This window comes from Anabrus simplex, chromosome 5, assembly GCF_040414725.1.
Source record: "Anabrus simplex isolate iqAnaSimp1 chromosome 5, ASM4041472v1, whole genome shotgun sequence".
Taxonomy (NCBI): domain Eukaryota; kingdom Metazoa; phylum Arthropoda; class Insecta; order Orthoptera; family Tettigoniidae; genus Anabrus; species Anabrus simplex.
The window spans coordinates 241248745-241262407 of record NC_090269.1 but is presented as its reverse complement, the minus strand read 5'-3'; the positions used below and the strand labels follow the sequence as shown (position 1 = coordinate 241262407).

Here is a 13663-nt window from a genome sequence, read left to right as displayed (position 1 = left end):
CCGCACTCTTATTGACTCTGTACCTCGACGTGTTTCTGCGTGCATCGCCGCTCGCGGTGGTCCTACATCCTACTGAGTCGATGCCGTGCGCATTGTGTAACCTGCATATCGGTTTGAAATAAACATCAATTATTCGTCCGTGCCGTCTCTGTTTTTTCCCCAACTTTCATCCCTTTCGAACCACTCCTTCTTGGTGTAGCATTTGCTCTGTCAGTCAGTGTATTTGACAGTATACTAGCTATAACAGTGTTCATTTTATCAACATCCATATTCTAGGATTTTACACAGTGTTTTATGTTGTTTTTATTCTCCTTTAGTTCTTTCCTTAAAATGTGAGGAAACATTTTGGTGATTGTATGGTGACTTACAATTTTTGAACATATGTTATATCTATATTGCAGGTTCCAGCTCAGATTCCTGTCACGTATATCGATGAAACAGAGTTTCCTGAGGCTTCACTTATCATTTTGACTACTGATGATGGCAATGGGATAACATTACAAGAAGAGGAACAATTAATAGTTGAAACAGTAAGACATTATTTGAATAAATACAAGTTACATTGATGATTTCATATTTATTTCATTCAGTTTCTAAATTTGAGAATTCAGTCTCCTAGTTGTACTTCCTCTCAAAACAAAAATCACCGCCGTCGCCGCCGCCACCGCCGCCACCGCCACCACCACCACCACCACCACCACCACCACCACCACCACCACCACCACCACCACCACAAACATAATTGGCAGCTATGTGAATTTCAGGGAGCAATAGAAGGCTATAGATATATTTTAAGCAAGAAACAAGTTCCAGGAAGGACATTCTGAGGATAATTAATGAACAAGGCGAGTGTATATGTGAGAGCTTACAGAAGGCAGAAGTATTTAGTCAGGAGTATGTAAAGGCAGTTGTATACTATGTCCAGATAGAGGAGGTAACTATTACTGGAAAATTACTGAAATTTACATATGATAATAAAGACATTTACAAAAAGATACAAATGTTGAAAGCTAGAAAATCAGTTGGAATTGATAAAACATCTGGGGATGTATTGAAGTCTATGGGTTGGGGTATAGAGCAATATCTGAAATACTTCTTTGCTTACTGTTTTCATGAAGGAATGATACCAAATAAATGGAGAGTTGCAATATATAATTACAGACCAGTCAGCGTGACGTGTTGTTTATAAGCTCTGGGAAAGCATTCTTTCTGATTATATTAGACACATTTGTGAAATTACTGACTGGTTTGATAAAAGGCAGTTTAGGTTTAGGAAAGGTTATTCCTGTTAGGTGAAATGGATATAACAGAAGAGAGACCACGAGGAAGACCCCGAAAGAGGTGGACGGATTCAATGTGGGAGTGCATAGAGAAGAAGGGAGGAAAACCAAAAGATGTACTTCAAAAAGGAGAAGAGTGATGGAGAGACAGGCAGCGATGGAGGTCCTTGATTCACAACTTGACCTGGGAAGCTGGAAACGGGAAATGAAGATGGTGATGATGATGATGATGATGATGATGATGTTGATGAGGTGAAATGGATATTCAAGGCCTTTGATAGGATAGATCATGAGAGATTACTTACAAAAATGGGGGCTATTGGACTAGCCAAAGAGTGGTTGAAACGGTGGCTAAATTTATAGAAAATAGAATTCAGAGAATATGATTGGACATTCATGTTTTCTTATATGTATAAATGATATGGATTAAGAACTGGAATCACAGATAAGACAATTTGCGGGTGACGTTATACTGTATAGAATAGTAAATGAGATGCAGGATTGTGAGTAACTTCAGGGGGACTTAGACAATGTTGTGAGATGGACAGCGAATAATAGTATGGTGGTAAATGGGATTAAAAGTCAAGTTTTGTTTCACCTAGAATAAAAGTCTTATGAAAAAAAATGAAATGAAATGAATATGAAAAAATCGAAGTTAGATGAAAAACTGGAAACATTTTGTTTTGATCTTGAAAAAACAAATGTGATTTTTTACAAGCGCCAGTTGTGGTTATACAACTAAGGGATTCATACTGGGAAAGATAATAAAGATCATTGTTATGTCTGTTGGAAGGAGACAGCAGAAGTTGGCCAACTTGTACAGTGCTTGTATAAGCATCTCATTGAAAACTTGCACAAAGCCAATGAAGTCATATTGTGGTCAGATTCTTGCAGAGGCCAGAATCGTAATATAAAGGTTGTTCTGCTTCTGAAAACAGTAATTGGAAGAATACCCTACCATTGAAAAGATTACACAAAAATTCCTATTTTCAGGCCATAGTTTCCTCCCTAACGACAGCGACTTTGGGGATATAGAACGTGCTTTAAAATATCAGCAGTGCCTCTGTACCGCCGAAGACTACACAAGTGTAATGAAAATGTGCTGAAAGAAGAACTCACTTGTTGTGTACAGAATGACCGGACCAGATTTTCATAGTACAGTTCATCTGGAGAAGCTCATTGTAAACAGGAAGACAGCCGTAAACAGTGAGAAGGTAAACTGGCTGGATATGAGAGAAATAGAGTTGAAGAAAGATAAACCTTATAGGCCTAGCATTTTCTTCAAAGCGCATTTTGATGCAGAATGCACTGTTGAAGTGAACATTAAGAAATCTACAGTTGGTCGCCAGCTTCAGAATGAAAATAGATCAGCTCTACATGGTCTGCTCACTCCGTTATGGCCCAATGGAAAACCAGTTTCAGAAGCGAAGCTGAACGACTTGCACTCTCTATTGAAGCTAATTCCCAATGTTGCTAAATTTTTCTGTAAGGGCTTGTTTAGTGATCCTGGAGTAGACGATGATATAGATGGGTTTGATTGTGGAAATGTGGATTTTGAACTTGAAAATTCTTAAAATCCTGCATTATACCTTACACTTGGAGAAACTGTGTGTTTATGATGCCTACAAGTGTAATTTCTATACCATATTCTAAAATTCATATTTTTTCTATGCTGTTATGAATCATTTAATCCTGTACTTAAATAAGCAATCAAATTAGTTAAAAAGTACCATATTCTACACTGCACTGAATTTTTGAAAGTCAAATCGAATCAATAAAGCATCAAGTGACTAAGCGCCATTATCTCAGATTACGACAATATATTTAAAATATCCCTAAATTTGATACATTAAGGAGGAAATTCATGTTTCTATCTTAATTTTGGTATATAATACCTAACATTTCTCAGGAAATATGAATTAATACAAAGAATTTTGCGTTTGTGTCAATATCTCAAAATCTAATTTTGGCGCTCGGTCAAGTGATGCATAACACCATCCGATTAGAGTATGGTTCTGGTGTATGGGACCCACACCAGGACTATTTGATGTGAGAACTGGAAAAGGTCCAAAGAAAAGCAGTACAATTTGTTCTGGGTGATTTCCCTCAAAGGAATAGTGCATATCTGCCAACCCTTCCGATTTACCCGGAAAGTTAATTATTAATTAGGATTAATTATTGTGAACTTGTGTAATTTACGCAACCTCATTTTCAGGTGTATTTATTTGATGGTATATTTGGCGAATGTATCGTCCGCCGCTTTTGTATATCGTGTTTCCCACTCACTACAGCATCATGTGTGTTTTACAGCTGGGAATTCGGGACGGCAATCGTCCTACAAGCGAGAGATGCTAGCGTGCGCTAGTGACTCCGTTAATTAGGACGAAAGATTGAGTTTCTTGTTGTGTTGTTTGCGCGCTGTTAACATCATTTCTGTGCGTAGTTTCGTTGGAGTTCTAGGCCACGTGTGGTTGTCTTATTTTTTTTGCAGTTCTTTGCTTTTCCCCTGTCGAAGTCGCGTGTTAATATATGAAACCTATTGATCTGTTTTGTATGTGGTAGTTTTGCATATTTCAGTGCATTTGTGTTCATTCTTAGCTCATAATTTTAATGTATAATTTTGTGTGGCTGTTTCTAGATGGTGCAAACCTTGGAAGTCAGACACTCCAATGAGGGTGGGCGGCTTCTGTCATGTGTATAGTCCTCTCCGTGTAATGACGTACCCTAAGGGTGCAACCTTACCCTTTCTCCCCTGTAATATTAAGATATTGATTTATAGTTACTTTTCTTGCTGTTGGGTCTTTTTCAGTGTCAGTAACCATACAGTTTAGGGACCCTACTTGCCGATACGACGTCTTACATTAACCGTTGATCTGGCACGTTGGCAACGTTCAATCACTGTTCTAGTGTGAATTGCGTGTTGCCACCGCATTGCCGTTAAAGTCACTAGTGATACATTTGCGAGAATATTTAAAGCATATTTTCTTTTTCTGTGGGATTGTAAATCTATTTGGCTAATACCAGGTAAGTAGGATTGTGGCATGTTCGGATAATGCATTTAATAACATTGTTTGTGTGAAATGATTAAAGTGCTCAAATATGTCAGTCTCATGTCTAGATCTACCGGTACATGAAATAACTCTTGCGGGACGAAATTTTGGCAGTATAACTTATAACATTATTATTTTCAAATCCGCAGTGAACTTGAAAGCTGACCTAAATTCCGTTCACGGAGCTTGGCACATTAGTATTCCTATATGTTTCCTGATAAGCTTGAAGATATAACCAGCCTGCAGGCTGAAAATATGCCCAATAATCTCTCTCCTTACTGGTTACCGGTATTGAAGAGAGAAGGAAATATTCGCGCAAAAGAAAGGGAAGTCATTGGATGTCTGGAACTTTCGAAAATCACACTGCAAAGACTTATTAAATAAATTGCATCGTTTAACACGCCCCTCTTTTCAAGAATATGGTTATAGTACGCCTACTGTATATCAAAATAAAGACGGATAATTTAAGTGAGAAAGTGTGTTTATTTCCTTAATTCCTCATTGAGGAGATATTCATAATTATCTTGATTTATTTCATCTTATCTTTTATCATTTACTAGGGTAGGGAAACATTCATTATCGGTGTTTACATTGAGGTTAGTTTGTTATGGTTATGTCTGATGATTTTAATATGTAACCAGGCAGGTTGGCAGCAGTGATCAGCCATTACAAAAAAGAGAAAAGAAGAGCATCGGGCGGCGATATTTACTTTCTGGGGTATTTCCTTACATGGCAATTACTATAGTTAACTGCATGTTATTGTGGTGGAGGATAGTGTTTTGTGAGGTGTGTGAGTTGCTGGGATGTTGGGGACAGCAACAAACACCCAGTCCCAAAGCCAGGGGAATTAACCATTTTAAGGTTAAAATCTCCGACCTGGCCGGGAATCGAACCGGGGACCCCTGTGACCAAAGGCCAGCACGCTAACCATTTAGCCATAGAGCCGGACATAATTTTAATGGGTTGAATGTATTTCAGACAGTTGTGTCGGTGACAGTTCTGGTATTTTCTCTTCACATTGTGGCCACAAAGCATAACGCACATTATCTCCATGTGTTGAGAGATGTACCTGTAAAATTGAATTTTGAATTTTCTTCTTAAAAGTGAAGGAAACTATTATGCATTTTGTTCCATGTTTGCTACATTTTCTTGTAACCATTTTTATGTTTTCTTAGTATAAGATTTTAAATTGAATGGTCAATTCACCTTGTAACTATAGATATGGATGCCTTTTATGTTGTCCTTTTTTCATCGAGATCGTGGCGCAATAAACACAATGAAATCCAAGAATTTTAAAAAACTTTCTACTTTTGATTTGTAAAAGTTGGCAGGTATGAGTAGTATCACGAAAATATTGAAATCTTTGGCCTGGGAAGACTTCGGAGTAAGGAGACGAAATGCTCGACTGTGGTATGTTACAGAAATCAATTCCCGTAGGGAACCTGAAATATTTGTCCTGAATAAATTTATAATACCAGTATAATTGTTCCATTATTGGACATTGTAAATTTTCCAACTAACTCATTCCTGTTGCCAGCGTTTCACCCCAGTGTGCCAATTTATGCTCATAATTTGGTAACTAGCCAGGCGTCTTGGTAGGTGTGCTAAATTACCAACTGATGAGCCCAAATTGGCACAATGGGGTGAAACTCTGGCAACAGGAATGAGTTAGCTGGAAAATTTATAATGTCCAATAATGGACCAATTATATTGGTTTATGTGGTATGTTTCAAGCTGTCAGTGGAGAGATGGTATGGAAGGACATTACTAGATGAATAAGCTTGAGCGAAAAATCATAATATAAAGTAGAAATTCAAGAGGACAAAGTTCTTCAATCAAACTCATAGTGAAGTTAACATGTTCTTTGTGTATTAGTAGAGGATTGTTACCCACCAACCTGAACACAAAATATTTGCGGGGAACTCTTAACATTTTTACTGCCGAGTTTTGATGACCAGGCGAGCCCTCTGGGCTTTTTGTTTTTTTTTTAAATAAGGAAACCGAGCTCGATAGTTGCAGTCGCTTAAGTGCGGCCAGTATCCAGTAATTGGAAGATAGTGGGTTCAAGCCCCACTGTCGGCAGCCCTGAAGATGGTTTTCCGTGGTTTCCCGTTTTCACATCAGGCAAATGCTGGGGCTGTACCTTAATTAAGGCCACGGCCGCTTCCTTCCAATTCCTAGGCCTTTCCTATCCCATCGTCACTATAAGACCTATCTGTGTCGATGCGACGTAAAACAAATAGGAAAAAAAACGGAAATTTTTTTTAAGGAAGAAGCACTTTTACAGATACCTTTTTACCGATACTCTTAATGGAATGCATATCGTTCTCTTAGCCCCGCAGTCCAATATGGGGTCGGAGATGAAGTGATATTATATTTTACACAAAAAGAGAGATCAAGTAAACACCAGATTTGTGAAGGATGAAGGTGGCATAATTTTAACAAAGCCAGAAGAAATAAGAAATAGATGGAGAGAGTATTTTCAGAAGCTGCTGAACATAAGAACGGATGACAGTCATTCAATGGACGACCAGGAAAGGCAATTAGTTGACGAAGAAATGGATAAAGAAATTACAATGAATGAAATTGAAATGGCAGTAAGAAAGATGAAGAATGGAAAAACTGCTGGAATAGATGAAATTTCAGTGGAGATGATAAAGGCAGCTGGAGCTGTAGGCCTGCAGTGGACATATCGGGTTCTCAGGAATGTCTGGGACAATAAGGAGGTCCCTGAGGATTGGCAAAAAGGAATAATCATCCCAATTTTCAAGAAAGGTGATAAGAAAGTTTTGAAGAACTACAGGGGAATTACTCTAATATCCCATGTTGCTAAGATAATGGAAAGGATACTGGAAAGTAGAATAAGGTTGAGGGTTGAGAATCAGATACAGGAAAATCAGTTTGGTTTCAGAAGTGGAAGGTCAACAATAGAGCCCATTTTCATTATGAGACAACTAATGGATAAGCATTGGGAGTACGGGAATGATATGGTGATGACATTCATTGATATTGAAAAGGCATATGACAGTGTCCCTAGGACGAAAGTTTGGGACAGTCTGGTGCAAAAAGGAATTGGACAGGGATTAATAAAAATGATCATGGCATTGTATAAGGAATGTTGTAGTTGTGTGCAAACACAAGTTGGCAGGACAAGTTGGTTCAAAATAACTAGTGGGCTGAGACAGGGAAGTGTTCTATCACCAATCCTGTTTACAATAGTGATGGATGACATCATGAGAACAGCAAAAGCAGCATATGGAGGAAGAGAAATGAACATGATGTTATTTGCAGATGATATTGTGATTTGGGGAGAAGACGACAGGAAGGTTCAAGAACAGTTGAATGTGGTGAATGGGAAGATTGAAGAATGTGGATTGAAAATAAGTGTAGAAAAGAGTAAAACTCTTGTTATGACTAGAGGGGAGAAAGAAGGGAAAGGTCAGATTAGACTTACAGACAAGCCCCTGGAAGTAGTGGAAACGTTTAAATACCTGGGGAGTTAATTAATGGAGAATGCTCGACTGGATGCTGAGATTAGTTAAAGGATTCAAGGTGGAAGTTGTTTCTATCATAGTGTAAGAAATATGTTATGGGACAAAAATGTGCCAATGGAAGCAAAGGATACTATGTACAAGATGTATTACGTACCCATAACAACTTACGGAGCAGAAACTTGGACAATGACAAAGAAGGCAGCCGAAATGAAATTCTTGAGGAGTATGATACAGAAGAGTAGAAGAGACAAAATAAGGAATGAGAAAATCCGGGAAGAAATTGGAGTGGAAAAAATGAATGATAGAATAGAGAAGAGCCGACTAAGATGGTTTGGGCACATAAAGTGAATGAGCGACGAAAGAAAAAAAAGGTGATGGAAATGCAAATCCAAGGAAGGAGAGGCCGTGGACGACCAAGATTGAGATGGAAGGATACCATCCAACGCAGCATTATAGAAAGAAACCTGGACTGGGACACAGTGTTGGAGGAGGAGTGGTGGAAAGACCGAAGAAAGTGGAGAGGAACCATATTTGCCCCTACCCGGCTACAGCTGGATAAAGGGAAATGATGATGATGATGATGATGATGATGATGATGATGATGGTGATGGTGATGATGATGATGATGATGATGATGATGATGATTTTTACAGCCGGATGCCCTTCCTGATGCAAACCTCAGTTGAGAAGATAATGAATATGAAATGAATGATGGTGAATGAAACTGGGTAAAGAAGTCGAAGGAATTGGCCGTGGCTTATGAATAGGAACTGTCCCGGCATTTGCTTGGGAGTGCAAAAGGGAAACCACAAAAAAAACTCTCAGGACAGCTGACGGTGGGGTTCTTCGAACCCACTTGCCTGCCGAATGCAGAGCTTGGCTCCATAGCCGTAGCATGTTAATACGTGCGGCTACTTTGCTTGATTATACTGTTACTGAAATGTAATGTAAAATTGTTGATCCAAGAACAGGTATTATCAAAATCATTTACATTTGGGGAAAAAAGTACTTATCTGAGGAGGGCGTGACAGTTCTGCATGAGCTTCATCATTACTACCTTGTCTCACACTTTCTTGTAGTTCATTATCTCCACTTAAATATTCTCCATCTTCATTATTAAAATATAGCTCTCCAGAATCACTATTTATGAGGAAACATTCAATTTCTTTGTCAACAAGAGATGAATGTATACTTCAAGACGCCATGATGGCTACACGTTAGCCAACGAAGTTGAAATAACACCAGTTCGTTTTCAAAACATGTGAAATGGAGTGGTATATCTGCTGTAAAGAACTTCCTTGAGCATTTTCACGGAATCTCAAAGCATGACACTATATCGCGTTCATTTGTGAGATCAGTGAAGTACACAGTGCACGAAAACATATATATACGCGTTTGGCAGGCGAGGCACGACGTTCAATAACGTATATACGGGTTTGGCAGTGAATGGGTTAAAGGTTTTAATAATCAGAGTTTTGAACATCAGTAAGATGAGTTCTACCAAACTTATGGACTTATCCTACTCATGTTCCTGGTGCATTATTTACCATGGATAACAAACAAATGGACAAAGTATGATTGCAAAGATAACTATATTCATATTCACCCCTCTCATTTACAGCATTTAACAAACAAGAAACCCTTTGGCCAATGCAAGTGATCCATATAACAACAACAAAGATGAAGCCCTATAGCTAATAAGTGTTAAATCAATGTAACAACAATTCGTCTTTCTTTAGTGAACAGAGGTAACTTCAATAATGTAAAACTATAAATGAAGAAATCTAGAAATAAAATTTGTTCTAAAATCATTACTTATACCCATTTTATTTCCCAAAGCAAGGTGTTAGGCAGAAACTCAGAAAGCCCAGGCATGATGAACAGCCAAAAATACAGTCCTTCCTGATTTTGTACTTTTCGTTGCAAAGTCTGCAGCTTTTTAAATTATTATATTGTATCTTGTTCCGTCTTGTTATTCATAGCTAAAGTCTGATGCAGGAATATATGACAATTACAAATTCAGTTCTTTTACTGAACTCATTTGCAGTACTGGAATTTATTTATTACAAAAGCAGAATCTTTAGGAATTCTCTTTAAATAAGAATAATAAACAGAAAATGCTGCATCTTACCTTGCATTGAAGTTGTTTTGCTGCTCAGGGATCCCAAAAGGAATGATGACGTATGACGAAAACTGAAGAGAGGAAATATACGGGAAACAGAATACACATGCGCAAATCTGGCTATCGATGAACCTGCTAGTAGATTGGACTTGCAGGACGTGCTGGATGACGAGGAGATTCTTACCATGCGGGGAACCTGTGATTCACATTTTCTAGCACTTGAGTCACATGCTCGGACATGATCCTCACTGAACGTGTTAATAGTCTCCTTTAGTTTTTCTACAACTGTCCTTGTCGCCTGGTCCTGGATAAGGTTGGCAAGTGTGTTTAATGTCTCCTTGCTGTGCAGCGCTTCCTGCTTGGCCGTCTTGACTATGGCTTCCATTTATCACTTGCTTGACCTTGCACAGCATTATTATTTAACCTAATTTTTCCCTTTAGTGTTCACTAATCACTTCACTAACACTCACTTGGGAACACTACACTGGTAGAAATCTTGTGATACGCTCAGACTGCCACCCTACAAGAATTCACCTGGTAAATTCTCGTTAGCTACTAGCCTTGTAATCTGCATCTATGTATTGTCTGCAAATATAAAATCCAATGTACTTTCCTTGATGTATTCTTTATGCATTACTTTCTGTTTCTACCTATATATGAATATAGTGATTGTTATTTTTAGGGATAAAACTACTAATACACTGCTGTTTGTAGAAAGTGAAACACCAAGACCGAGAGCTATGATCACAATGCAATTTATTCCACATATTAGGGACATGACAAGACACAAATGATTACAATTACAGAACTGTACATGCACAGTGACCATGGAAATTCAGTACGGTGTAGCGCCACCACGCGCTGCAATCAGAGCCACTAGACGTCATGGCATCGAATCAAAGAGCGCCTGAATATGCTGCTGGGGAATACTCTGCCACGCGGTTTGTAGGCTCGTCCATAAATCATCAACAGTGGCTGCAGGAGGACCTGAACGAACAAGGTGTCAACCGACCATATCCCAGACATGTTCAATGGGTGACATATCCGACAAACGGGCAGGCCAGGGAAGTCGTGGTATCCGTCATTCTTCGAAGAAGGCTTGCACGTTCCTCGCCACATGCAGCCGGGCATTTTCCTGCTGGAATGTGGCGTCTGGAACGGCTTGCAGCAGGGGCAGTGCCTTGGGCTGTAAAACCTCCCTGATGTAGCGGTAGCTGTTCAGATTGCCCTCAAGACATAGGAGGCGAGATCGCATGTTATAGGCAATTGCGCCCCAAACCATCACACTTGGCATTTGTGCGCTATGCCGCTCAACAATACAGTCTGCCCGATGGTGTTCACCACGGTGATGTCTAACACATATGCGGCCATCACTGTAGGACACATTGAAGTGGGACTCGCCCGAAAAAACTACATTTTGTCACTCAGCATGCCAGTGTCGGTGTTCACGTGCCTATTGCAGTCTACGGCGTTGGTGGTTGCTGGTCAATGGAAGCCGGCACATTGGCATGAGTGCCACCAGTCCGGCCCTCAGAAGATGACATCGAACCATCAATGGAGACATCCCCACACCCGTCCAGCCAACACCGTGGACAAAACTGTTCTGTCTGTTACGGCCAAACGGACAAGATGGCGGTCATCTTGCGCTGTGGTCACATTGTGTCGTCCAGTACCCTGTCGGCGCTGTGTACGGCCCTCTTCTCTCCACTGGTTCCATATGTGCCTCACTCTTGAAGCAGCGTACCCTATACGAGCCGCAATGTCACGGAACAACAGATCCATCTCCCGGAGCCCTATCATTCTGCCCCGTTCAAACACACTCACTTGCTGATATTCCCTCCTGTGATGTTGGTGAGGCATAGCAGCATTTAGGTACATGTTTCCACTTCGTATGACGGCTCCGCACTGACTGAGCGTTGCGTAACACTGCCCTGGCCGGTCACACACAGAAGGGCACTGCTGGGCCTATGTGCATGCTATCTCTCTGCATTTTAAATCACTTATTATGGTTCCACTGTTCTACACATCCTCTGAATTTGGCGTGTTTCGGACCATTGCTTCTGAGTGTTTCACTTTCTACAAACAGCAGTGTATATTTGGAAACTGCTGTACAGAATTGATTACATTAAACAAATTTCAGCCTGAAGCAAATTTTAAAAATGAGTTTGCCCTCAAGTCTTAACCCTGATCCCCTTGCCCTCTAGTCAGATATACAAACCATTTATTTTGGCCAATTGGCACTGCGGTTTTTATTGGTCTCATCTGCCCTTTTTCAAAAGCAATAGATGATTGTGTTTACATTTTCATGTGATTATAGTAATTTCATTAGTGACAGAAAATTATATCAATATTTCTTTCATTACAGCAAACTGTGACTACAACCGATGAAGGAACTGAAAAACAAACTGTCATTCATTGCAAGGTAGATAATTCAACTGACACAAGATTAGGCACCTAGTTGTTATTTGGTGTGAAAATTCTGTATCAAATCAGATCTGCTGTGTACATAAGTTATTATAAACTCTCTGAACTATATGATTTCCTTTCTTATAAACACAAATATTGTTCACTCTTTTGACTTATGTCATATTTATAAGAGTATATTTTACTTTTAATGGATAAAATGCTAACCTTACATCTGTAAAAAATAAGTGTGGACAATGCAATTGACCGATTGGCATGTGATTTCTCCTGATGCTTTCAACCTTTTTTTTTTCCATACATGCTCATTTGTGTTTAATGTAAAATGACCCCACATTTCTAATCCCATCGTCTCTTATCCTTGCCAATTCTGTGGCATCCTCATTCTGAAAGGAAAAGGAAAATAAGAAAGTCTAAATCTTGGTGTCTGATGATTTGATTATCTGATAATTACTACAGCAAAATTAAATTGACTTTTGGGCAGTTATATAATTTTAAATTAACAGAACAGTAAGATTAAAACAAAAAGACTGACATACTGGACCTCTTTTCTTGAAATCATTAAAACAAGAATCTAACCATTATCTCTTTGTTCTTCCTCTGCTATATGATTAAGTCCATTAATCTCCTAGGTAATCTATCCTCCTCCATTTGCCTCACATGATCCACCGCCGAAGCCCATTCATACGCACAGCTTCATCCCTTATGCTCATTCCTCATTGCAAGTGCTCTCTTGCTATTCCCACCTCTTTGTGCCAACATTCTACTTTCTTGCTACTTTGCTACTTCCATGCCTGTTACCTGCAGCTTAAGAATAACATCCCGTGATTTCATTCAGCTTGCACCAGCTGACAGCAAATTTTGTCTGAAAACAGGGCAGTGTAAAAATAGTTTAATTTGCAAACTCACTCCTCCTTACAGAATAGTGTTGATCACAATGATTCACTCATTGGCTTTTAATACATCTTGATTCCATACTGTACTTACTATAGTACAACCTTGGGAGAATACATGTCCTAAGTACTTTAAATGATCCATTTTTTTGTATCCTACATGATATTCAGCTAAACCTTGTATGTTTCTGTCAAACTGACGTTGCTTTAGTCTTGGAAATAATGATTTTCATATCATACTCACTACATTTCTTTTCAAGCTCCAAAGTATTAGATTTGAAGCTTTCAACACTGGCTTCCATTAAAACCAAGTTGCCAGCGTAGCCCAAACTGCTTACTATGTTTTCATTCAATTATTCCTCCCTGCCGTGTTAACCCTTTCCATAATAATATTGTTAATAAT

At 39.1% G+C, this 13663-nt stretch overlaps 1 protein-coding gene across 5 annotated transcripts in view; it reads left to right on the top strand.

Moving 5' to 3' along the window:
- The window catches only part of LOC136873942 (transcription activator GAGA), a 200828-nt gene extending 187888 nt beyond the window's left edge, over positions 1 to 12940 (top strand). For all 5 annotated transcript variants that reach the window (XM_067147315.2, XM_067147317.2, XM_067147314.2 and 2 more), the window contains 2 exons: positions 402 to 530; positions 12312 to 12940. In XM_067147315.2, coding sequence (XP_067003416.2) covers positions 402 to 530; positions 12312 to 12404 — 222 coding nt within the window. In that variant the 3' untranslated portion in view covers positions 12405 to 12940. The remainder of the gene's footprint in view (positions 1 to 401; positions 531 to 12311) is intronic.
- Positions 12941 to 13663: the final 723 nt, after the last annotated feature.